This window comes from Sceloporus occidentalis, unplaced genomic scaffold (assembly GCF_023333645.1).
Source record: "Sceloporus occidentalis isolate IW3139 unplaced genomic scaffold, rSceOcc1.0.p SCAF_10, whole genome shotgun sequence".
Classification (NCBI taxonomy): Eukaryota; Metazoa; Chordata; class Lepidosauria; order Squamata; family Phrynosomatidae; genus Sceloporus; species Sceloporus occidentalis.
Genome location: NW_028316990.1, coordinates 1,461,787 through 1,485,106, shown reverse-complemented (window position 1 = coordinate 1,485,106; position 23,320 = coordinate 1,461,787). Strand labels below are relative to the sequence as shown.

The following is a 23,320-nucleotide window of genomic DNA, read 5'->3' as shown; positions in this document are numbered from 1 at the left end:
TTGTTCCTTCCAAACAAAGCCAAAAACAAACTCTGGATTACATTTCTGGCAATACAGTAAGTCTAATGATTGATAATATTTGTGACAACTATGAACCTGGAAAAAGATGATACAGTTTGTGTTGTCTGTCCTAGTGGCTCCTCTGGAGAAAGAGGGATGACTCAATTTTCCTTGTCTCTCTTCACTAATGTAACTACTGGAAGGATTTGGTACTCCTTGCACTGAATTCTTTCAACCAACCAATTAACAACCCCCCACCCCCTATCCTCCCCATCTCAATCTTCTGCTTGGAAAATGTTTTGCTGCCAGAGGAAGGATATACAATTTAGAGACATAGCTGTCTGGAATATCAGTATGCAAAGGAATATTGTAGTTCTTTGAAACAAATTATACGATAGAAGTTATAGCACAGGCATTTGTAGATTTGGTCTACTTCCTCAGATGCATTGGTGAAATAACATCTGAGGAAATAGATCAAGTCTACGAAAGCTTAGGCTACAACTTCTTGCTACAAGATCATTTTGCATAATGGAAAGGTGTATACTTTTTCCATGACAATAAATGAGCTGAAGAGTGTGTGTGGAGGGGCATATTTACCCCTATTATTTCATAGAAGAATAAGAAATAACTTACAGTTGCTTTGTCTAAAACTTTTACTGAACCTTTATCTGCCACATTGTGCTTTCTGAGAGCTTCTTCAAGAGTCCACAGAGGCAACGTCTCCCATTTCCCAAAAACAACTAAGTCAATATCACTGAAATGAAAAGGCACTCAGTCAATCAAAAAGTATACTTTTAGAAAACTTTGCACCAACCTTCTTTATGAACTGATTTAACCGTATATTACAGAGGTGAAACCAAACTGTTTTACTAACAAAATACATATAAACCTCCTTGCTTTCTGAAATGTCACTGGACCACATAAACATTCTTGCAATTGTTGTTAACTGTTTACCTTATCTTGTTATTTGTATAGCATTATATATTTGAATAAATAGAAAGTCTGTTCCAAATTAGAAGGGGGTTATTTTTACAGCACAGAACAAAGCTCTGAGATCTAAAAACTCTCCTGAGTGCACTGAGCCTGTTAAGCTTACACTCCTGTGTGAACAGAAGTCCTTTAAGCATTAAAGAGTCAATTTTCCCAGCCATTAAGTTAGGGAAGTGTTGATCCACTGCCACTCCTTACATGCAAACTCTCATTCTTCACATAATACAGCCTCCATGGCTTTAAATTCCCTTGAAAACTATCTCCATCCCTCTGGCACGCATCTCCCAGGTCATAAGTTATGGGAAAGCTATAGGCTCCAAGAGTGACCCAGCTTCAGAAACTGAGGTGGGATGGCTAATGCTGACAATCCCTGTAGCTTTCAAATCTGCTTTCTAATGAAATCCTGTAGCTCTTCAGCTCAGCAGCATCATATTGGCTGCTATGCAACCTCAATGTGACTTACAAGTTAAAAAATATAAGCAGGGGGGAAAATCCATTTCAAGTGACACAAGATTAATCTGGTCTAAGAGTAACAAAAATGATGTGAGTCATCACATATGCTACCTTGAATTCCTTAGATCAAAGGGAAGATCAAAATGTAATAATTAAGTAACTACTCACCTAGTAGGTAAATATAAACCAGTCTTGAAACTTCCAAATATTTGCACCTGTCAAAAATAAAAATAATAAAAAAATCCACAAGCAGGAAGTTAAAAGCCTTGACCAAAAACATGTGTAATAAATAGTTAATATTGACTGTTGCTGCCCTCAACTGGTAGCTTTTGGGAAATATAATACTGTACAGCAGTGGTTCTTACCCCTTTTTTCACCCTTTAAATATCTTTTATTGTCAGGACCCATCAAAACTTAAGATCAATAATAATAATAATAATAATAATAATAATAATAATAATACAAGAACAACAAACCATAGCCTAAAAATACTTGCAAATGTTAATTAATTAATGAGAAAGCTGGTGCTGCATTTCACTTACAGGCCTTATTACGGTATATCAGGCCTAGACAACTGAGAGTTGGGGGTTTCTAGGAATCATAGTATAGAAAAAAAGGATGTCCAAGATCTGCTTGCCATTTTACACAAGTGATGTGAAAAGGATATAGCTCAGAGGTAGACCACGTGCTTTGTTTGTATGAAGTCGCAGGGTTATTCCCCAATAACTCTAGTTTAAAGGATCCGGATGTAAGAAGCAAGCTGTTGTTAAATTATTTCCAAGGCACAATTTTTAGCATGAGCCTTGGATTCGTATTCAAGAAACTGGAAGGCATCTAATGTTCATACTAACTGTAATGGTTTGCTATTGTTTGCTTAAGAAGATTTACTTTCTTTTATAAAATTAATTCCACACTCTTTCCTTCCTTCTCAGCTGTGATGTTACAACCCCAAGATAATTAAAGCCTCTCTTAGCCACTCTTATGGTGAAGTCCAGTTGATGCCAAGAACAGTTCTCACTTACTAGGAATGTTTCCGTCTAAGCACATTCCCTGGAGCAATAGAACCAATGACACAATTGCTGGCTTCTATAAATAAAATTATAGTTTAAGATATGCTCAATTAACACCAATTTTGTTTTATCCTTTTCCTGAATAGGCTGATTTTATTTTTATTTTCACACACACACACACACACACACACACACACACACACACACACCCTAATAGCTTCTTTAAAAAAAAGACCCTCCCACCTTTAAAACAAATTCCCAAAACCTTTCCATGAAGCATTCAGGATCAGGAAGTCTGTCTACAGAATATGAGGAGACAACCATGTTTTAGTTTTCAAAATTAGTTGCGTAGAGCAAAGACAACTGCGTCAGGTTACTATGAGAAGTCTGCACTGGAGATGAGGAAGAAGATTGTGCAGATGTTATTCCTCCTAGTTAAGAGGTTTGTTATAAAGTTTTAGCCAGCAAGCAATTTGCTGAGTTTTTCAAATAGTATTTAGAGCAGGCAGCAACTGACTCGCGCAAAACCAATTGCTATTCAGTCACCTAATTTTGCTTACTTAGTTTGTACATTTTCAAATCCCTACAGTTAGAGAATGCAATTCCAAAGCTCACCATGGCCAAAATTCAGCCTTGTGTTTCCTTTAATATTATTCTGAGGAGTTTCCAGTTCACTTTCCTTTGACAGGGACAATTATGATGACTGTAAACTGCATGGAGTGAAGCAGAATCTGAAAGCTATATGGGATAGATGGAAGACCTACACTTGCTGCCACACTTACAACATCAGTCTTGAGGAACTGGTCAACACCTGTCCATTTATCAGTGGTTTTAGTCCTTCATAAGAAACTATCAGCATCTTTTTTCTTTACTGCTTCCAATAATAAAGACTTGAAGGGGGAAATGTACATGCATTGAACATAGTGTTAAAATTAAAAAGTTACACAAATCTAGTTTCATACTTTTACTACAAGATTTTCATTTTCTAGTTGCAGAGCTGTAGATTTTATTACTTCTAACTAATAATGCACATATATCAAGAGCATTACAGTGCAATAACTGTGCAAAGAGAAACACCACCCAACTACTCTGCCCCCAATCACAAATCCAAAGAGTTTGTTAATCTTACATCTGCATTAGGCCAGAGCTCCTTTATCACATTTTCTATCCTATTCACCACCTCCATTCGCATTCGTTCTTCTTCCGGTCTGGGAGACATATACTTGTAGAAGTCATTGATCTCTTCATGGAGACTGAAAAAAAAGAGAGTGATGAGTTATGTAATAACTTATGTAATAATATGACCAAACACTGTGGTAACATGCATTTTTTATTCAGTGTTACACTGTGGTAACATGCATTTTTCATTTAGAAAGAAGTTGACCCTAGTTCAATAGGATTTACATCACATTATTCACACCAGCCAGTCATGAAAACAACCATTTTTACTGTATCATTTCCTAGAAGCAAGTCACAGCTTGGTTGTGTTCCACATAATTATAACAACAATGATGGAGATATACAATTACTCCTGTATGGCATAGAGACAGTAGGTTAGAAAAATATCCAGTTAAATAAAATATCCACGCCTACTGCATGACTACTGAAAACGTCCCTCTCTATGAATAGGAAGGAATGGCTAAACTTTGGGTCATTTGCTTAGGCCAGCCTTGAATTTAAAGACTAGTCTACTAGCCATAACACCTCAGTACATCTATTCCTCCCAACCAGGGTTAGACCCCTAAATCAATGGAATTTACATTGATTAACCAAGTTCCCATTTGTCCTGCCTTTCTCCTAAAATGGGATCCAGTATAACTGATCTATCTGGGACTAACAACTGGATTTGGGTCATAGAAAAAGCATATAGGTGAGTGCAAGAAACTCCAGCAGGCAAGTGAAAAAGCTTCTGGAAGAGTCCTCAGCACAAAAGGTCAACAATTAAATCTCAAATCTGGAACTACACATAAATTATAATAATTTTAATTGTGTTATTTAAGACTGAATTAACCCCTTGTAAAAACTGAAGATTGCTATCAGCATGAATATGGTAAGTACATTAATAAAATATACTGTCACACTGAGTTTGATCCCTGTTTGCAATTCAGTTTATCTGGATGATGGTGAAATATTTTCTTCCTCCACAGATAACAGTCAGGCTCTTAAAGATTACTCAGAAATGTACTTTCACCCATAGGAAGAGCAAAGAATACAGCAAACCATGGGAAGGAGCACGCAAGACAACACTTTCAGCATCTGATCACGAGTCAAAGCTAGACACAACAATAAACATTTCTTCCAAAACAAACTGTAATATTTTGCTTACTTATCATATATAGTAGTAGCTCTAGAATTCCATACTAGTTCTAGGAACCCATTCTAGCACATTATAAAAGGCCTCTTTACCCTGAAAAAATCAGTTCTCAAAGGCCTGTCAGAATAGAAAGGTTTTCTTGCTGTTTGCAGATAGTTCAGAGGATGCAAGCCTAGCTTCTCTGGGAGAAGAGGAAGGTAGGACAAAGAGCAGGGACTCCCAAAAAGATCTCAAAACATGGGCAGGTGATGGTCCTTTAAATAACCTGTATAACATGCAAAATCATATAATGTGCTTTGTACAATGATGGGATGAAGGCGGGAGTACCAATTACTTAAAAATACATTAAAAGAAGCAGATTAGAAGGGTTTTTTAGCTTCTCATCTGTTTTGCAACCATATTATAACATTATTAAAACTAAAAAAAGAGTAACTATGAAAATGTTTCCAGGGTAGTCGTGTTGGCCACATAACGAAGTAGAATACATTTTGTGGATTTTGAATGTTATTATATGGTCAAAATGTTGTCAGTTTGTCATTCAAACTGCAACCCTTTATAGCAGTGTTTCTCAAATAAGCAGGGCAGAACCTTGAAGGGTGTGTGAGTTGCTCAAGAGGGGTGTGAAACATGGAGGGCCTCAAATCCCCCCTCCTCTTCCTCCCCGCAAACTTTTTCTATCCTGGAACAGAAGAGAAAGGTGAGGAGGATGTTTGGAGCAGCCACTTCTGGCTAAGAGAGGAGGAGGAGGAGGAGAGATGGGAAGCTCTCTGGAATGTGGCCTCTTGGGGGACCATCCCAAGTCACCACTTCTTCTTCCCTCATCTGTCCCATCACTGCCCCAGTTCTGGTGATGAGACGTTGCTGCAAACTCAACACATTCTTTCACACATCCTTGGTATTTCTCTTGGTGTGTGTGACCTTGTCACACTCTCACACACACTCAGTAACAGTGGCATCACTAGGGGGAGTGCAGTGGAGAGGACCGCACCGGGTGATACTACAGAGGAGGTTGTCACTCAGTTGGGTAGTACACACCGGGGGATTGGGCAGTTGCCTTCCAGGTCCTGTGTGGCCATGCCCACGCGGGACTCAGGAGGCCTGGGGGCCTGCGCACCACTCAGCTTGCTGCCATGGGACCATTCTACACACCATGACAGTGCAGTGGAGGAGTGGCGTTTTTGCCCCGCCACCAGAAGCTCCATCTCCCCAGACCAGGTGACACCATTGCTTAGTAATACCCTTTTTCTGACTTCCTCCAATATGTTCTCCCATACAACTTCCCTCTTTTTCCCTGTCACATACACTCACTCACTCACACAGTCACACTCTTCATCTCTTTTTTTACATACTCGCATATACGCAAGTGAATGAATGTTTCTGTACGACTATGTGTGAGAAAGTAAATGAGTATGTGTATGTGTGAGTGAAAGAAAGAACATGAATGAGTGTGCACATATTTCTGAGCACTGGCTTAAGTGACACTGGCTGTGTATGAGACAGTATGTGTAAAATTTACACTTGCATTAAGTACTTAATTTATTTAAATAAAACTGTTCTAATTTGGATGGTGTTACTTCCAGATAAAATGTTAAAATGTGAATATACATGAACGTACAAATAAAAATACACATACAGAACAAAGTATTTTTATTCCTATAACTACACTGAGCAGGGGGCAAGATTCCTGCATGTAGATGTGAAGGGCTACAAGGATAGTTTTAGAACCACTGTTTTACAGAGATGCTTTACTGCTGTTTGGGGCCTTAGTTCTTAGGTCATAAGGCGCAAGTGTCAATTTCAACATTTAAAAAATTGAATGGATAGTGTCAATGTGACTGAATGGGTACTTAACCAGGGGTAGTTGTGTTGACCATATAGCAAAGTATAGCATCATCCAAAATCCACAAAACAGTGATACCTTTATTGGGCCAACCAAAATGCTCATTATACATGTTGCAAGCTACTGTAGGTACTGTGTGAGCTCTTGAACTGGCACGTTCTGTAGTATATAGCCACACCTATATGTTGCTATCAATTTGCCATCTATAAAATGTGATTAGTGTCCTCCTTTTATACTAAGCCTGCAAGGACCGTAATGCACAATGAAAATTAGAAGGCCGCTGTTGTAAAAGCCAATAAATAAGGGGGTATCCAAAGACAGCTAGAAATCTGGGTCAGGCACAGGCTTTTGTGCTTTGCTGCGTTTCCATAATTAATGGCAGCTGCTCTTTCACCTTCCCCAACTTAGGGCTAGAGACTTAGAAAGAAAACTCTTTGTGTATCTTTCAAGGCAGCACTATGGAGGAAGAGACATGAAGCTGACTTTCTATGTCCCTCTAGACTTAAGAGCTATAACAGAGAAGTAGTGTATCTTACTGTTTGGCCAGCTGGACAAACAGACTTTTCCATTAACAGAGAGAGAAGAAGAGAAATGAGAGACAAGAACAACAACCTGTAGACAATATTTTTGTACCACAGGAAATCAGGTGAGCATTCTGAATGAAGCATAGTCCCAGACAGAGGATTCCTCAAATAGAAATCATGAAGCAGGATATCAAAAACTGGTCTTTAGACACACCTCTCTTAAACATGAAGTGCTGACTGGACATGTGTAAGCAAGTATTATCTTATTTGGTTTTTTGTGATTATTAAAAATGCCTGGGTGTGCACAGGATAGGAAATGAAATTTCAAAAATGCCACAAACCGACAATTAGCAAGAACTCTCATTCAAATAAATTAACTTACGGTAGTTGAAATCCATTATTCTAAAGTTGACACTGCACATTTTAAAAGAACTGGTTCTTGGGCTATTATACAGAACCGGGCGCAAACAATATCTTGCCCCTTTCATGTATGCCCATAAAGGATTCAAGGTTATGATAAATATTCCCTTATCAGCAAAGCAACAGAGTCAAATGAGGACTCACAGAGTCCTAAATCCCGAACTCTCTGAACCACATCTATTAGAGCAGGGGTAGCCAACTTTTTTGAGCCGGGGGCTGGGTTGCTGTCCCTCAGACAACTGGGGGGCCGAAGCCAAAAAGTAAATAATTAAATATATTTTTTTAAAAATAAATAAATAAATAAATAAACTGGGACAGATGTAGGACAAAAATTTCAAATGGAGGACACTTCTTTATTTCTCATGCCCTTTTGACTGCTAAAAGATTGATACTTCATTACAAGTTGTCAGAATCTAAAGGAAAGTTGTTATAAAATTTATTTCATATGGTATCTTACACCAGAAAAATTGTGTAAAATCTATAATAATTTCAACATTAAGTGTTGGAAATGTGCGAAACAAAAAGGCACACTTTATCACATAAAGCAGCCAAATATTGGAAGCAGATACATCATGAAATAAAGAAGGTTATAAAAGAGGATATTGAATTTAAACCAGGAATATTGTTTGTTGAATATGTTAAATGAGAACTTGGGGGTAAAGTGTGGGGGGGGGGGGGAATTGTTTTACCAGTACATGGTATCAGCTGCCAGGATAATCTATGCTCAAACATGGAAGAAAGAAGATATTCCAACATCAGAAGCATGGACTCTCAAACGTTTGGATTTATTGGAGATGGACAAGCTGACTAGAAGTCTGAAATATGAGAGAACAAATAAGTATCTAGAAGACTGGAACCCTTTCTTAGTATATTTTCAGCAAAATTGGGGAATTGTAGCAACTATGCGTATGGGGGCAAAGTAATGGGGGGGGGGGAAGTTTGTTATATAGTTTACTAGTATAGGTGTAAGTATGTAATAATTTTGTCTGTTTGTCATAATAATGGGTGAACATCCAAACAAGAAAACAGAGAAAGAGAATAACCAGAACTCAATAAATGTTAGTGTGTTACTATCTCTGGGTGTAAGCAACTAGAAGCAGATTTGTTTAGTTATATGTCTAGGCTGAAAGAAAACAAGCTGTTTGTCTCCAATCTAGTAAGAGATGCACATTTGTAGTACAATACTAGAAAACTAGCTTGTTTCCGCCAATAAACTGACTAAAACAAATGTGATTATAGCTATTTGATTAAGTTGGTCATGTTTATTAAGTTACGTGAAGAAAAATGAAACTTTTTTGGGAGGACTGAACACATTAAATACATTTAATTTGCTTCTGGATAAGAATTACATTCAGGTATTTAGCCATCAATCATTTATTATGCCACAAACCTGTAGTTTAATCTGGACAGAAAAATCAGTGTGTTAATGAACAGATTCACAAACATTTTTATTGCACCAGTCTATAAAAAGAGAACCACTATGATTATAGATACTATATTGCAAAGCGCATTAATGAAATAATTACTATAATGTGAAATACTTTCTAAATGTGAGATATTAGGCTATTATTAAATGTAAGATTTTTGTGTCTATGTTGACAGTCTTCTGCAAAAAATGAAGGAACACTAGAATAAAATTCTGATTATTTTCCTTGTTAAATTGTATAATCATGTAATCGTATAATTCAGTGATCATATAAACATATGAACAACACTGGAGATTATCAGGCAGGGGGAAATCGGGGAAGAAAACTCCTTGGAGCACAAGCCCGAGATTGGGATCTTGTGTAATAGAGTGTCATTCACTTTATTTGTAGACAACTAATAGACAGCATGACTGAGAAATCTTTGGAAACAACCCTGCAAGAAAGCTTTCTCATCTTATCTCCATCTATTAATAAGCAATATCAAATGGGTTCCAATGCTCCTATATATGAACAGATACAGATATATAGATACACACAAATTGTTTTCAAACATGAACATTTCTGGATATCATCTTGCTAAACTTGATAATGTCTTGTTCTTCATTTTATTTAAAAACTGAAATTTATTTAGCATGGTGGGGTAAAGGAATTGCTGCATAAAATACTTTCAAAGACAAAAAAGCGCTACAAGATTACATGTCACCTAAAGTACAGATCTCCAAATGGTATATGTGACAGGGTTATGGCATATCGAATTCTATATTTATTCATATTGCCTTTAGTTGCTATAATTTTAGTTGCTATAATTTAAAGCTTGGCAAGACAGATAAATAGATTATGATACAATTGTTCTATCTCTAATCAGACTCTGCAGATTAATGGATGACCATGAGAAAGATCAGCTGAGCTAACTTGAGTTATCTAGTGAAACTCCACACTCAGAAAGGGACTTTTAACTGCTGATACCTGTAATAGATAAAGACAACACAAACAGGAGATGGTTCTTCTCCCTGTGAGAGGCCACAGACCATATGTTCTGTATGAAGAAGCTCCTAAATTAAATGTCAAGCATGCCCACAGAAAAAAGATCACAAGTAAGAGTTAGGCAACATCAGTAGGTCTGGGGCCAAATTTCTGATCCTGGGGCCTTTAGATGGGGCTCCACAGGTTCTTCCTCCACCCTGCAAGAACATTACACCAGAACTTCCCCAGAGTCAATTTCTGGTTACAAAGAACTTAGTTAGATAGAGAACATGGGCCCTGAGGTCTATAAAAAATTGAACTGCTGCTTCTGGACACTTCCAAAGCAACAACTCATTATTGTATGCCAGAAGGACAAGCCAATCTGGTAAAGGTAGGAGCCACAAAAACAGATTTGGGGTATATGCGCAGCCCCAACTTCGGTATACAACACTAACTAGCTAGATTAACCAGCAGCATGTTTCAATGTTCAGAATATATTATGTACTGCTGGGCCACAGGCATGAAAAATCATTATGCAACCTGGACAGCCAAGTTCACCTGATCTCGGCTATCGTGATGTTTGCGTTAAATGTTCCAGGGCATATCCTTCAAATATGACTCAGAACAATCTAAAAGGCGAAGTGGACGGCATTGCTAACACTAGAGAGCATTTCACTCAAGGCATATATAATAAGATTAGGGAATTTATGTTAGCTACAGAAGTGACTAATCATACAGCTATACAAGTAAACCATTTGGTTTACAAAACAGAAAAGTCATTAACTATCTGATAAACAAGAATCAATAAATCAGCACCCCTGTTATCTCAAAGGCAACAGAAATACAAAGTACTTTAAAATCCAAGTACGTTCATTACACAAGTCTTCAGAAGAAGCTACAGTTATCACTACCCCTCCTTAACAGACTAGCTTTCTAAGGGTGAAAAGCTAAGTGCAAAGTATTAAATGATTTACAAGTCATGTAAACTATGTAAAAACATTTTTAGAGAAGTAGTGAAACTGTGTGCTTCAATTTTATAAAGTTTATGTTGCTTTTTAAAGAGCATGAACCTCTTTAAGACTGTACAAAGGTAAATTATGTCATTATTAGTCCCATTTCAAAGATAGAAAAATATGACCGAGAGACAACTATTTCCTCATGTATACAACATCAAATCCCTGCTAGCGAAAGAACCAAACCCAGGCCTTTTGGATACTCCATTCCATAGACTGACAACCTGTGGACCTCTAGATGTTGCTGGATTACAAATCCTATTATCCCTCCCCATGATCCAGCCTTATGAAATCAAACAGGGATTTGCAGCCCACCAACTTCTAGGGCACTCACCCAGCACTGCCCTGTTTGTATGTGTTTGGGTGTGCGTGCGTCTTCAAGTCGACTGTTAACTTATGGCGACCCCAAGAATTTCACAGGGTTTTCTTAGGCAAGGAGTACTTTAGAGGTGGTTCAGCAGTTCCTTTTTCTCAAATGTACAGCTCCTGATATTAACTGATTGTCTCCTATCCAAATTCTAACCAGAGCTGACCATACTTGGCTTCTAAGATCAGATGGGATCTGGTGCCTTTAGGATATTTGGGCTTCCCTGTCCTGTTTATTAGAACCTAATTTCTATCATACTAAAAACAGTACTTTTGGGTTTGTTTGTTTTTACCAACAAGATGTTTTACTGCAAACTCTGCAAGTCATGACATGATGCAAGAAACTCTGTTCATGTTTCAGGATATAGGGCTAAGATGACCAAAATCAGCAAATGTCATTTAATATTTAAAACCCCATTAACAGGATGCAGGGAATCCGGGCTTATGGCTTTGATACATGGAGTAAGTAGAAAGACTTTTTCCAGAGCTTCTTTTGAACTCTTTAAAAATCAAGTCAGCCAAGCAACCCAGTAGATGAGTGAAGCCAACCTCCCGGCTGGGCAAAAGGATTAAGTCAACTCCATTTCCCAACGCAATGTATTTACAGTATTAAGTTCAGAAATAATTGCCTTTAAAATAAAAAGAAACATAACCAGCTAACCCAAGTTTACTGCCAGGCACTAAAATCCTTAAAGAGTGGTAACTGCTAGAGTAGGAAATCCAAACTGATCAATCAGTAACCCAGGGGACGTGATGATATGGGGCCCTGGTGATTTCTACAAGGACCTAACTAACTGGGTGAAGGGGGATGTATTTTGAAGGGTGAAAGTGAGAATGGAATCTATAGCAAGAAACACAGAACTGGATGTTATTGCTGCCTGGCCGTGTTACTTATTCAAACATAGGTCTAACAAGGACAGGGGAAACATCAGTATGCAAAGAGATCATGTAGCACCTTTGAGACTAACTGTGCTGTGCGAAAGAAGTTGTAGCTTAAGCTTTCATAGACTTGGTCTACTTCCTCAGATGCACAGTAGTGCAGGGGAGTTCAGGGATTGTAGGAGCACATGAAGGGATGTAGCTTCCCACCTTAACAAGAAAACATGTAATTGAAACAATGCCAAATAACCTAATCTGCTCACAGCTATGAGAGGAGAAATGGAGGAAATCACATGAGTCAAGGCTTGTGCATGAAAACCACAGTTTAATGTTTCAGCCAAAGTAGACTTCTCTCAGCTATCAAACCAAATGATGGTTAAGGAACCATGACTATGGTATGGTGTGATGCTTGAATCGATAAACTATGGTATGGTGTGATGCCTGGATTGAAAAATGTATTACACCAAGAGACTATCATGGTAAAGAAATAGAAACTAACAGTACATAACTAGTTCTTAAAAACCTTCTGTTTGCCTGGTGAAAGCAACACACTACTTGGGCTGCAAACTCTCTTTATTACTAACTGCTCAACCACTGAATTCAATGTGTATGAAAAACCAAGGGACAAGGATGAAAGATATCTCAGAATATAAGAAAGCAACATCTGACATACGACACTTCAGAGATTATTATGGTCCAAAACACACTGTAGAAATAATCCAGTGTGAGATTGCTTTAACTGCCTTGGCTCAGTACTAGGGAATCCTGGGAATTGTAGTTTATTGTGGCACTGCAGTTCTCTGACAGAGAAGGTTAAATGTCTCAGAAAACTACAGTTCCCACAATTCCCTGGCACTGAGCAAGGCCAGTAAAAGCAGTCTCAAACTGGATTATTTCTCCAATGCGTTTTGGACCTATAGCTCTCTTTTCCCTATGTCTAATTTTATTCTTTCAGTGCAGAATCCAGCTAGGCCACTCTTAGGTGCAAAACACACTTAAGAAATAACCCAGTTTGAAACTGCTTTAATTGCCCTGGCTCAGTGCTAGGGAATTCTGGGAACTGTAGTTTTGTGAGACATTTAGCCTTCTCTGTCAGACAGCTCTGGTGCCACAACAAACTACAATTCCCAGGATTTCCTAGCATTGAGCCAGGGCAGTTAAAGCGGTCTCAAACTGGATTATTTCTGCAGTGAGTTTTGAACTTGAGCCTTAGGGTCATGGCACAAGCCTGTGGACAAAGCATTTCAGTTGAAGCTAGGTCTGCAATGGTACTGTTTATAAAATCAGAAGCAAGCTCCAGGTAAAACTTTCTGAAAAGTTTAAAAATTATCCAAGCACCTAAGATTCTTGATCACTTCCCAATGGACTTTTAATTTAAATAATACAGGAAAGATAAAAAAACAAAACTAACAGACAGGATTTGATGGAAGAACAAAAATGATGTAGGGGTGGCAAGGTATGCAGGTAGGCTATTTTAAGACGTCTTTAAATACCTTACAAATATTTATTAAGTTAAGTGTAACATGCCATGGAGAAGCTGTACATCAGCTGCAGAGAAGACTTTCTTCCACGCCCTCTTTGCTCTGCACACAAGCACATTTGTATTCAGAAAGGCACCTATCTCTGGGGATCCTGCATAATGAAACAGCATGAGTGACAAAGAATCTCTTCAGAAAATGTGGACCTCCACATTAAAAAAAAGAGGCTTTGCAAGAGCTGAGAGGAGGCGATTTCTATGCAAGATTATTATCTGATTCACCAAAACAAGCAGGCCTGCGTGTCACGCCAAATGTATATTCTCTGTACCTTATGCTCTCTATCAGGCAGTCTGTGTGTAATGTGCTTCCTGGCCTACGCGCGTCCATGTGTCGGAGCACATGCTGCAACATCACAAGGACCACAAGATTCAAACCTGGGCATATCCCTTCGTACAGCCTGTATTTCATTACTGTGGAATTCAAGAATATACGTTGCACATTTACTAATCTTTGCCCTTCCCAGCAAAAAAAAAAAAGTGCTCATCTTTATCTCAATCAAAAATAAGCAATGATAGGTTGAAGCAATGATAAAGCAGAAACGCTCCTTCAAATACAGTCTGCAGAAGATCTAAAAGTCCCCCTATACACACACAAAGTATACAGATACTCTACAAACGTGATGATATACTGACACATGAGCAATAAAGCCCTCACTTATCTGCAGCAAGGATATTCTCTTCAAAATGCTGTCTGGACATCTTGGCCCAGAAGCACATGGTGTAGGGAACAAGGACATTGTCCAATCCTCCTCTGAAAGACAAACCTGTCTCTCTGCCTTGACAAGATATTGTGACACACACACACCCCTCTTCCAAAGACAGAGAAGTCTGTCTTTCAGATGAACATTGGGAACATGTTCTTGCTTCCCACGCCATGTGCTTCTGGGCCAAGAGTGCCAGACAGCGTTGCAGAGACCATCTCTCATTCAAATGCATCGCTACACTGCAGAGTATATAACTAATGCCACAACATCCACATACAAGCATCTCCAAACTTGCCCCCCCAGCTTCTTTCAAGCCACCAGCCACTTCCAGTAAGTACCAACCTGACTTTGTATTGCAAATTTGCCTAGAATCAATCCTTAGCTATTGACACAACTGGTTTCACCTCCAAGTACAGTACACTCCAAGCACACACAGATCTTACATACCTCTGCAGCATGAAGGCCATGTTCTCTTAGGCCTTCCACAATATAAAGAACTAAATCCAGACACCACTGCTTTGTGCAGCAATCGATTTATTACACAGGAGCCTCAAAGCAATATTTCTCCTCCCAATGTATTAATAGCCAAGAGTGGGGGGAAAGACCTTATCACTGCCCACATGCAAAGTCCCACTGCTGCCACTTATACAACCTGAGTCAGGCTTGAATACAGTGGATCCTGGGGTTAGGAGTACAGGATCCCTGTGAAAGTGGAAAAACTGCAAATAACAGAACACTTTTTTTTAACCTGAGAGAACACTTTTCTATAAATCTCTATGCCCTCCAGGGTCAAGTTCTGCTGGAGGTTGACCATGAAATTGCAATGGAGGACCTACAAACACCTAGAGAAGTGTTCTCTCTAGGAATCTCTAGGTCCTCCAGGGCAATTCTATGATCAGGATCTGCCAGGAGTTGACCATGAAATTGGGCTGGAGGACCTACAAGCGCCTAGAGAAGTGTTCTCTCTAGGAATCTCTAATTCCTCCGATATGACATTTGGCAGAAGTTGACAACAGAGTCATGCTGGAGGACCTAGAAATTCCTAGAGAGAAGATATTACTCAAATCCATGAAAGCCACAAATGTGGAGGGCCAACCGTACTGGCTGAATTTCCACTCCTTTCCATTATTTGTCAAAGCATAGGGTTTGAGGGCTACTCTGGAGATATATTCTGGATCTCAAGGAATCACCCCCTATGTATGTGTCTCTGTGTGTTAAGTGTGTATGAAAGGGGAAAGGGTGGGGGACCACCTCTATTTACAAACCCATGTAGAGGCACATGCATGTGTCTCGGCACTGAACACCAGGCATCCGGGATGAAACCCATGGGACCTCCAGGTCCAAAGGTATACCTCCCACGCAGGCAGCCATCTTTTAGAAGAATGAAATACATCAACCTTTGCCTAGACTACTTGCTCTCCCCAATCAATTAAGTACACACCATTCTGGAGCAACCAGACTGTTTTATAACCTTGGCCAGAGGCTCCTCCTAGCTTCCACTGTCTCTCAGTGTGCTGCCACACTGCAGAATTAACACAGTTTGACACCGCTTTAACGGCCATGGCTCTTGGCTATGGAATCCTGGGATTTGTAGTTTGTCGGGGCACCAGAGCTCTCTGACAAAGGCACAAATCCCAGTGGCAGCGTCAGTGTGCTGTCGTGGTTTCAGTGTTGGATGATGACTCTGGGGATCAGGGTTCAAATTCCAGCTCTACCACGTAAACCCACTGACTGGGTGACCTTAAGCAAGTCACACTCTCTCAGCCTCAGAGGATGGCAATGGCAAACCTCCTCTGAACAAAGCTAGCCATGTTCCCATAAGTGGGGAATGAAGGCACACAACACCAACAGTGAAAGCAGTGTCAGTCTGCTTTAATTCCTCCAAGCAGATGCAGCCTAAGTCCCCCCCCCCCTCCATCTCTACCTCCGAAAAAGCATGTTCCACAACAGGAAGCCCTTTCCGCTGAGCCCCAGGAGGCCATTGGCCCCCCTGAGAAAGAGAGACAGAAGGAGGGAGGGAAAGAAGAAGGGAAGGGAGGAGAGAGGGAGGAAAGGAAGGGAGGGAGAAAAGAATGGAAAGATGAGAGGAAGGAAGGAATGGAGGGAGGGAGGGAAGAAGAGAAGGAGTGAGTGAGCGAGGAAAAAGGAGGGAAAGAAGGAAAGGAAGAGAGGGGGGAGGGAAGGAAGGGAGAAAAGAAAGAAAGGGAGGGAGGGAGGGAAGAAGAGAGTGTGGAAGAAAAAAGGAGAGAAAGAAGGGAGTGCGGGAGAGAGCCAAGTGAAGGAGGAAGGAGGAAGGGAGTCTCACCCGAGGACCCCCTGTCCGTAGCCGCCCTTCTCCCGGCCGCGCTCCTTCTTCCAGGGGGTGCCTGCGTAGGCGGGGGGCTGCTCAGGCCCGGCCTGGGGCCTTCCGAGGGGGGCTCCTTCTCCGGGCGCCGGCCCCGCGCTCTCCCCTCCGGGGCCCAGCAGCAGCGTGTAATTGAGGCCGAAGGTGCTGGCCTTGTTGTCGCGCTTCCTCTTGTTGCTGGCGGCCGACGAGGAGGAGGAGGCGGAGGAGGAGAGGGCGGCGGCGGGGGCAGGCGAAGGCGAAGCGGCGATCGGGGCGGGAGGAGGGCTGGCGGGGGCCGGGGCCGGGGCCGAGGCGGGGGAGGCCCGCGCTGGCCAAGGCGGGGGCTGGGGCGAGGCCTGCCTGCGGTGGTGGCTGTGATGGTGGTGGTGATGGTGATGGTGGTGGAAGTGGCGGTGGGGGCTGCTGCTGCTGTTGCTCTCCAAGGGGAGGAAGTCGGGCGGGGGCTCGCAGCGGGGCCCGCGGGGCATGCCTCCGGGCGGCGAGGACGGGGACGCGGCCCCGGAGGAGCAGGGCTGCTGCTGAGCGGGGACCGAGGCGGAGGCGGAGGAGGCCGGGGGCTGGGGCTGCTGCTGGAGGCGCTGCTGCTGCTGCTGCTCGTGCTGGAAGTAGAGGTTGCGCACCCCTTGCGTGGTCTCCCAGATCTGCATCCACAGGCGGTTCGAGGGCCCGAGCTGCTCTGGCTGGAACCAGGCGATCCGGGGATCCATCAAACGGAGAGCCGGCCCAAGACGAGGAGGGGCGGCTCAGCCCTGGCGGCGCCCGCCGAGAGCCCCCTGGGCCCCGGCGCTAATGGCGGAAGGGCGCCTCTCTCGCTCGCTGGCTCGCTCGCTCTCTCGCAGAGAAGGAGGAGAAACGAAACCCAGCCAGGCGGCGGGGCTCCCTCCCCGGAGGCGGAGGCGGAGGCGGCGGCGGAGGGCCTCCCTTCCCTCCCTCCTTCCTTCCTTCCTTCCTTCCTCGAAATGGAGGCCTTCCTCAAAGGAGCGGGCGGCGGGCGCAGGGCTGCCTTCCTTCCTTCCTTCCTCGCTGGCTCCCCTTCGCTGCCGGCCTGCCTGCCTTCCTTCTTCTTCCAGACTAGAGCCAGCCTGAGTGCCAGCGAGAGAGCCAGCGAGCGAGGCGGGGCCCTGTGGAAGGGGAGGCGGCCTCCGCCGCACGGGCCTCGCGTAATAAAGGCGGCGAGGGAGGAGGAGGGGCAGCGAGGCAGAGAGCGACGGAAAGAAAGAGACCCAGAGAGAGAGGGCCGGCAAGTGGGCTGCTAGGCCTCTGGCCCTGGGCCTCCCTCCCTCCCTCCCTCCCTCGGGAAACGGCGCCGCCCCCGAAGCAGGGCCCTGCTCCCCTCGGAGGAGGAGGAGGAGGAGGAGGAGAAGCGCCTTGGCCGCTTGGCCTGGGCTCCCGGCTGCGCCATCATGAGGAAAGCCACGGCAGGGCCCTCAGCCTCAGGCCAATCCTTCTGCCTTCATCGTAGAAGCAGAAACACACAGAGAGAGAGAGAGATGTTTATTTTATGTAAACAAATATAATAATAATAATAATAATAATAATAATAATAACGGCGATGGAGAGCAAGGTTTGATGCCCAGCTCGGCTCTGAAACCCACTCTCTCAGCCTCAGGGGAAGGCCATGGCCAAGCCTCTCTGGGCCCTGGGCCTCCCTGAGGGGAATTGTTACCCCCCCCCACACACACACACACACTACATATAGATACACACACACACTGTATTTATATATATGTATATATACACACTAGATACATATACATACACGCGCACACACACTATATATATATATATATATATATATATACACACACACACACTAGATATAGATACACACAGACACACTATATATCTGTATATATATATATATACACACTATATATATATACACACACACACACACATATCCACACACATATATTTATTTTATACAAATAAATATACTGATAATTTACTATGGAGACCAGGGTTTAATTTCTAGTTTGGCTGGTTCCATGACACAAATTATTGTCCCCTCATATAAGCACACAGACATATGTATACACACACACATATATAATAACAACAACTGTGGAGAGCAGGGTTTGATTTCCAGCTCAGCTCTGAAACCCATTGGGTGGCCTTGGGGGAGCCACACTCTCTCAGCCTCAAGGAAAGGTTCCCATGTCTCCCATGAGGAGAATTATTATCCCCTCCTCTCATGTTTACTTCCCAGCTTGGCTGCGAAACCCATTGGGGAAGTTGCACTCTCTCAGCCTCAGGGGAAGGCTATGGCAAACCTTCTCTGAGGTTCCTGTGTCTCCTGTGAGGGGAATTATTATCCCCTCTTATCAGCCCCTATACGACTTTGATTTGATCCCCAGTTCGGCCATGAAACCCGTTGGGTGGCTTTAGTCGAGTCGCACGCTCCCAGCCTCAGCGGAAGGCCATGGAGAACCTCCTCTGAACTAAACTTGCCAAGAAAACGAAAAGCTAAAAACACTTGTATAAAGACAGATCCATTTCATGTGGTTTATTTACATGACAAACACTGTATTTTATTATGTACTGCACCATATTTTTCTGATGAACTGTGTACAATTGCCTATTTTGGCTTGCAATACAGTTATAGAAGTCTTCCTAGCCCTGCTCAAAATGGAGGACATTTCAGATCTCCTCCTGGACAAGAAGCTTGAAATGTAGGACACATCCTGGAAAAGGAGGACATCGGGTCACCCTGCCAAGTCAGAAAAAAACTTGAAGGCACAAAATGCACAACAAACAGAAAATACGTTATATATCACAAGAACCGCATATAAGAAAAGCAGGTTTAGGTCCAAAACACACTAGAAATAATCCAGTTTGAGACCGCTAGGGAATTCTGGGAGATAAGTTCTGTGAGATGTTTAGCCTTCTCTGTCAGAGAGCTCTGGTGCCACAATAAACTACAGCTCCCAGGATTCCCTAGCAGTTGAGCCAGGGCAGTTAAAGCAGTCTCAAACCGGAGGAAGAGGAGGAGGAAGAGTGAAAGTAGGAGGAAGGAACACCAAGAATCTAAGCTATGCGGATGACACCATAATACTAGCAGAAAGCATCACAGACTTGGAACAATTGCTACGGGGAAAAGCACAAAGGCAGGCTTACTGCCGAACATAAAGGAAACAAAAGTAATGATCACGGAGGTTCTACATAAGTTCAACCTAAATAATGAGGACATCGAAATAGTTAGAGATATTCTGTACCTGGACCAAGCATTGACAAGAAAGGAGATTGCGGCCAAGAAATAAGACTAAGGATAGGAGAGGTATCATCATCCTCATCATCATTATTATTATTAACCTTTATAAAGCGCTGTAAATTTACACAAAAGACCTAGACAGCCTAAAATGTAAAGATATACATTCACTCTCGAAAGGAGTATAGCTGGAGGGGCAACTTCTGCTGTTTGCAATGGTGCGCATGCCTGGCGCATGTGCCCTTGCTTCATCACGGGGCAATGCTCCATTCAAACCTATTGGGCTTGAATAAGCACAAGCCTCCATTTTCCGGAATGGATTTCCCACCAAAGTGGAGGGCCAACTGTACAAGGATATGTACAGCCAAGCCATTATATTGCCCATCACCATAACAAATGTGAGAGCTGGATAGTGAAGAAAGAAGAAAGTCAATTCATTTGAGATGTGTTGCTCAAGAAGAGTGCTGAGGATACTATGGACAGCCAAAAAGACACATAAATGGGTCCTTGATCAGATCAAGCCTGAACTCTCCCTGGAAGGCAAAATGACCGATTGAGGCTATCGTACGTTGGCCACGTCATGAGAAGGCATGAATCACTGGAAAAGTCAATGATGCTAGGAATGGTAGAAGGTAACAGAAGGAAAGGAAGACCACACAACAGATGGCTAGACTCAATTAGGAAGTCATGGGTCTGGATCTACAGGATTTAAGCAGAGCAGTGGAAGACAGGGGTCTTGGAGATGTCTGATCCACAGGGTTGCCATCAGTCGAAGTCAACTCAGAGGCAGATAACAAGAAACATGGTCACACCTGGGCACTGTGTGCCCCCCGGCTTTCTTAAAGGAATGGATTTTGGAGAAGCCTACAATGGGGGGGAAATGGTATAATAGCTTGAGCCATTAATGGGATGGGATGGCTTAGTGGTTAAGACACCAATTCCGATGCTCAGAAGATGAGAAGGTTGTCAGTTCGAGGCCCGAGTGCTGCATGATGGGGTGAGCTCCTGTCACTAGTCCCAGCTTCTGCCAACCTAGCAGTTCCAAAGCATTCAAATGCAAGTAGATAGATAGGTACCACTTCGGTGGGGAGGTAACAGCGTTCGGTGCAGTCATGCTGGCCACATGACCACCGGATACGTCTTTGGACAATGCTGGCTCTTTGGCTTAGTAATGGATACGAGCGTTGCCCCCTACAGTTGCTTACGACTAGACATTCATGTCAAGGGACTACCTTTACCTTTAATTTAATGGCTTGAGCCACTGGCAGACTAGGTTTCAAATCCCCGTTCAGCCATGGAAACCTCCATTGGGTGGCAACCTTGGGCAAGTCGCACCCTCTCAGCCTCAGAGCATGGCAAGGGCAAACTCCTTCAGAAACTTGCCACAAACCCCCCGTGATGGGCTCGCTCGAAGGCACACAACTACAAAGATTTATAGTGATGTTTAGACCTTTTAACCTTTATAGGTATATCAAGAGGAATTGACATCTTTGTGCCTCCTTGGTGCCAGTTATTTGACAGTTTACAAGTCCTCACATTACTGCCTCAGTCACTAATTTGTGGTCTTGCTTCACTGCCATTTGTACATTTAATTGTTATTTTGACTTACTTTTGCATTGTACAAGATCCTGTTCAGTGTTGTTCTTAACTGGAGTCAGCTTCAACCTATGGCGCCCCTGGCTACTGCCACATTGCAGAATTGATGCATTTTGGCATTGCTTTAACTGTCTTGGCTTCATTCTATGGAATCCTAGGATTTGTAATAATTCAGTTCCATAGCACTGAGCCACGGCAGTGAAAGCAGTGTCAAACTGCATTAATTCTGCAGTGTAGATGCAGCCCCAATGAATGAGACTCCTTTAGTCCTCAATCGCTCTTTTCAGGTCCTGCAGGCTCAGGGCTGTGGCCTCTTGACTGAGTTTATCCATCTGGCATGCAGTCTTCCTCTCTTTCTACTACCTTCTACCTTTCCTAGCATTATTATCTTTTCTAGTGAGTCATCTCTTCTCATAACGCGTCCCATATACAACAGCCTCAGTTTAGTCATCTTGGCTTTCAGGGAGAGTTCAGGCTTGGTCGGATCAATGACCCATTTGTTTTTTGTTTCTTTGATATACTCACACTTTTTTCTCACACCTGTAGACAACTGTGGGGTGAAACAGGCCAGCTAAATAAAGTGGTTTCCAACTGCTTTGAAGGTGGGGCGTTTAGACGATGCACACTTTGAAAGCAGCTGGAAACTGGAATGAAGCCAACCTCCGGGGCTGAAAACTGAAGCAAAAAGAAACCAGGATATTCCAACTTAGCCTGGAAAATGCACATCTTTGCTGCTGTATATAAATGCCCTGATGCAACTGTGGGGCTACAGCAAAGCAAAGAAATGAAAGTGTGACAACTCCAATGAATGTAATTTCAACATATGCAAACCAGACAATCTGACAGTGAAGAAGGGTGAAGGGGGCATGTGTAGGGGGCTTCCATGATTGTGGTAATGGTGAGTCCTAGAAGGCCACAGACTTTATAATGCAATAAGCCAAATGTGAGTTTCTAAGCTCATGTAGTAACCTGCCGATTTCTGATCATTCCTCATTTTTAGTTTAATTTTGGCTTCAGTCGGTACAGAATAAGAACAAAATAGCACCCAGAAACAATTCTTCTTGTGATAAAACAAGTAGTAAACGGTGACCATGTTTTCATAGAAATTACTAATTTTTTATCTACAAATTCCTTTAGTCATTGTTTTTACAGGGACAGGTATTGAGGGCAGTTTTACCTCCAATATAAGAGTAGTAGGCTATATTCAATTTAGTTTGGTCACACTCTGCAGATCAGGCCTGAAACACGGCTTCCATCACTTTCCAATATTGCTTCCTAATAGATTCCCCCCCCCCCCTTCGTGTCTTTTATTCTGTACATGGGTTAAAGAGCTTTCATTCTTTTTTTGACTTGTAGTGTAGCAGTATGTCTTTATTTATAATTCAACCGATGTATCTAGATCTTCCCCAAGCTCTCATCCAATGTTTCCAAAGTATTCTGCTTTCTTAAATATTTGGTTGCCTCTTCTTTGTGCTTTGTGCCAGCTCTTATATGTGAAGGTGGAATGGTAGAAGAGTTGGGAAGATTAGGGGGAGATGTTTTTATTATTGATTATATAATTTGTATTTGAACTTTGCTGTTACCTGCCTCGATCCTCAAAAAGGGAGAGGCGGGATACAAATAAATTATCATCATCATCATCATCATCCCTTTAAAATCTATCCAAATAGTCCATTCATTTTCCTTACCAAATCTGTTAGCATCTAGCTATTATTTTTCAGCGTATAAA

General features: G+C 42.3%; 1 protein-coding gene across 1 annotated transcript in view; it reads right to left on the bottom strand.

Moving 5' to 3' along the window:
- Positions 1–17,857, bottom strand: part of LOC149305736 (terminal nucleotidyltransferase 4B-like) — a 30,233-nt gene extending 12,376 nt beyond the window's left edge. Inside the window, exons 1-4 of the mRNA XM_089539602.1 lie at positions 16,746–17,857; positions 3,583–3,706; positions 1,612–1,658; positions 634–754 (exon numbers count right to left, since the gene is read on the bottom strand). Of these exons, the coding sequence (XP_089395728.1) occupies positions 634–754; positions 1,612–1,658; positions 3,583–3,706; positions 16,746–17,494 (1,041 nt within the window). The 5' untranslated portion in view covers positions 17,495–17,857. The remainder of the gene's footprint in view (positions 1–633; positions 755–1,611; positions 1,659–3,582; positions 3,707–16,745) is intronic.
- Positions 17,858–23,320: the final 5,463 nt, after the last annotated feature.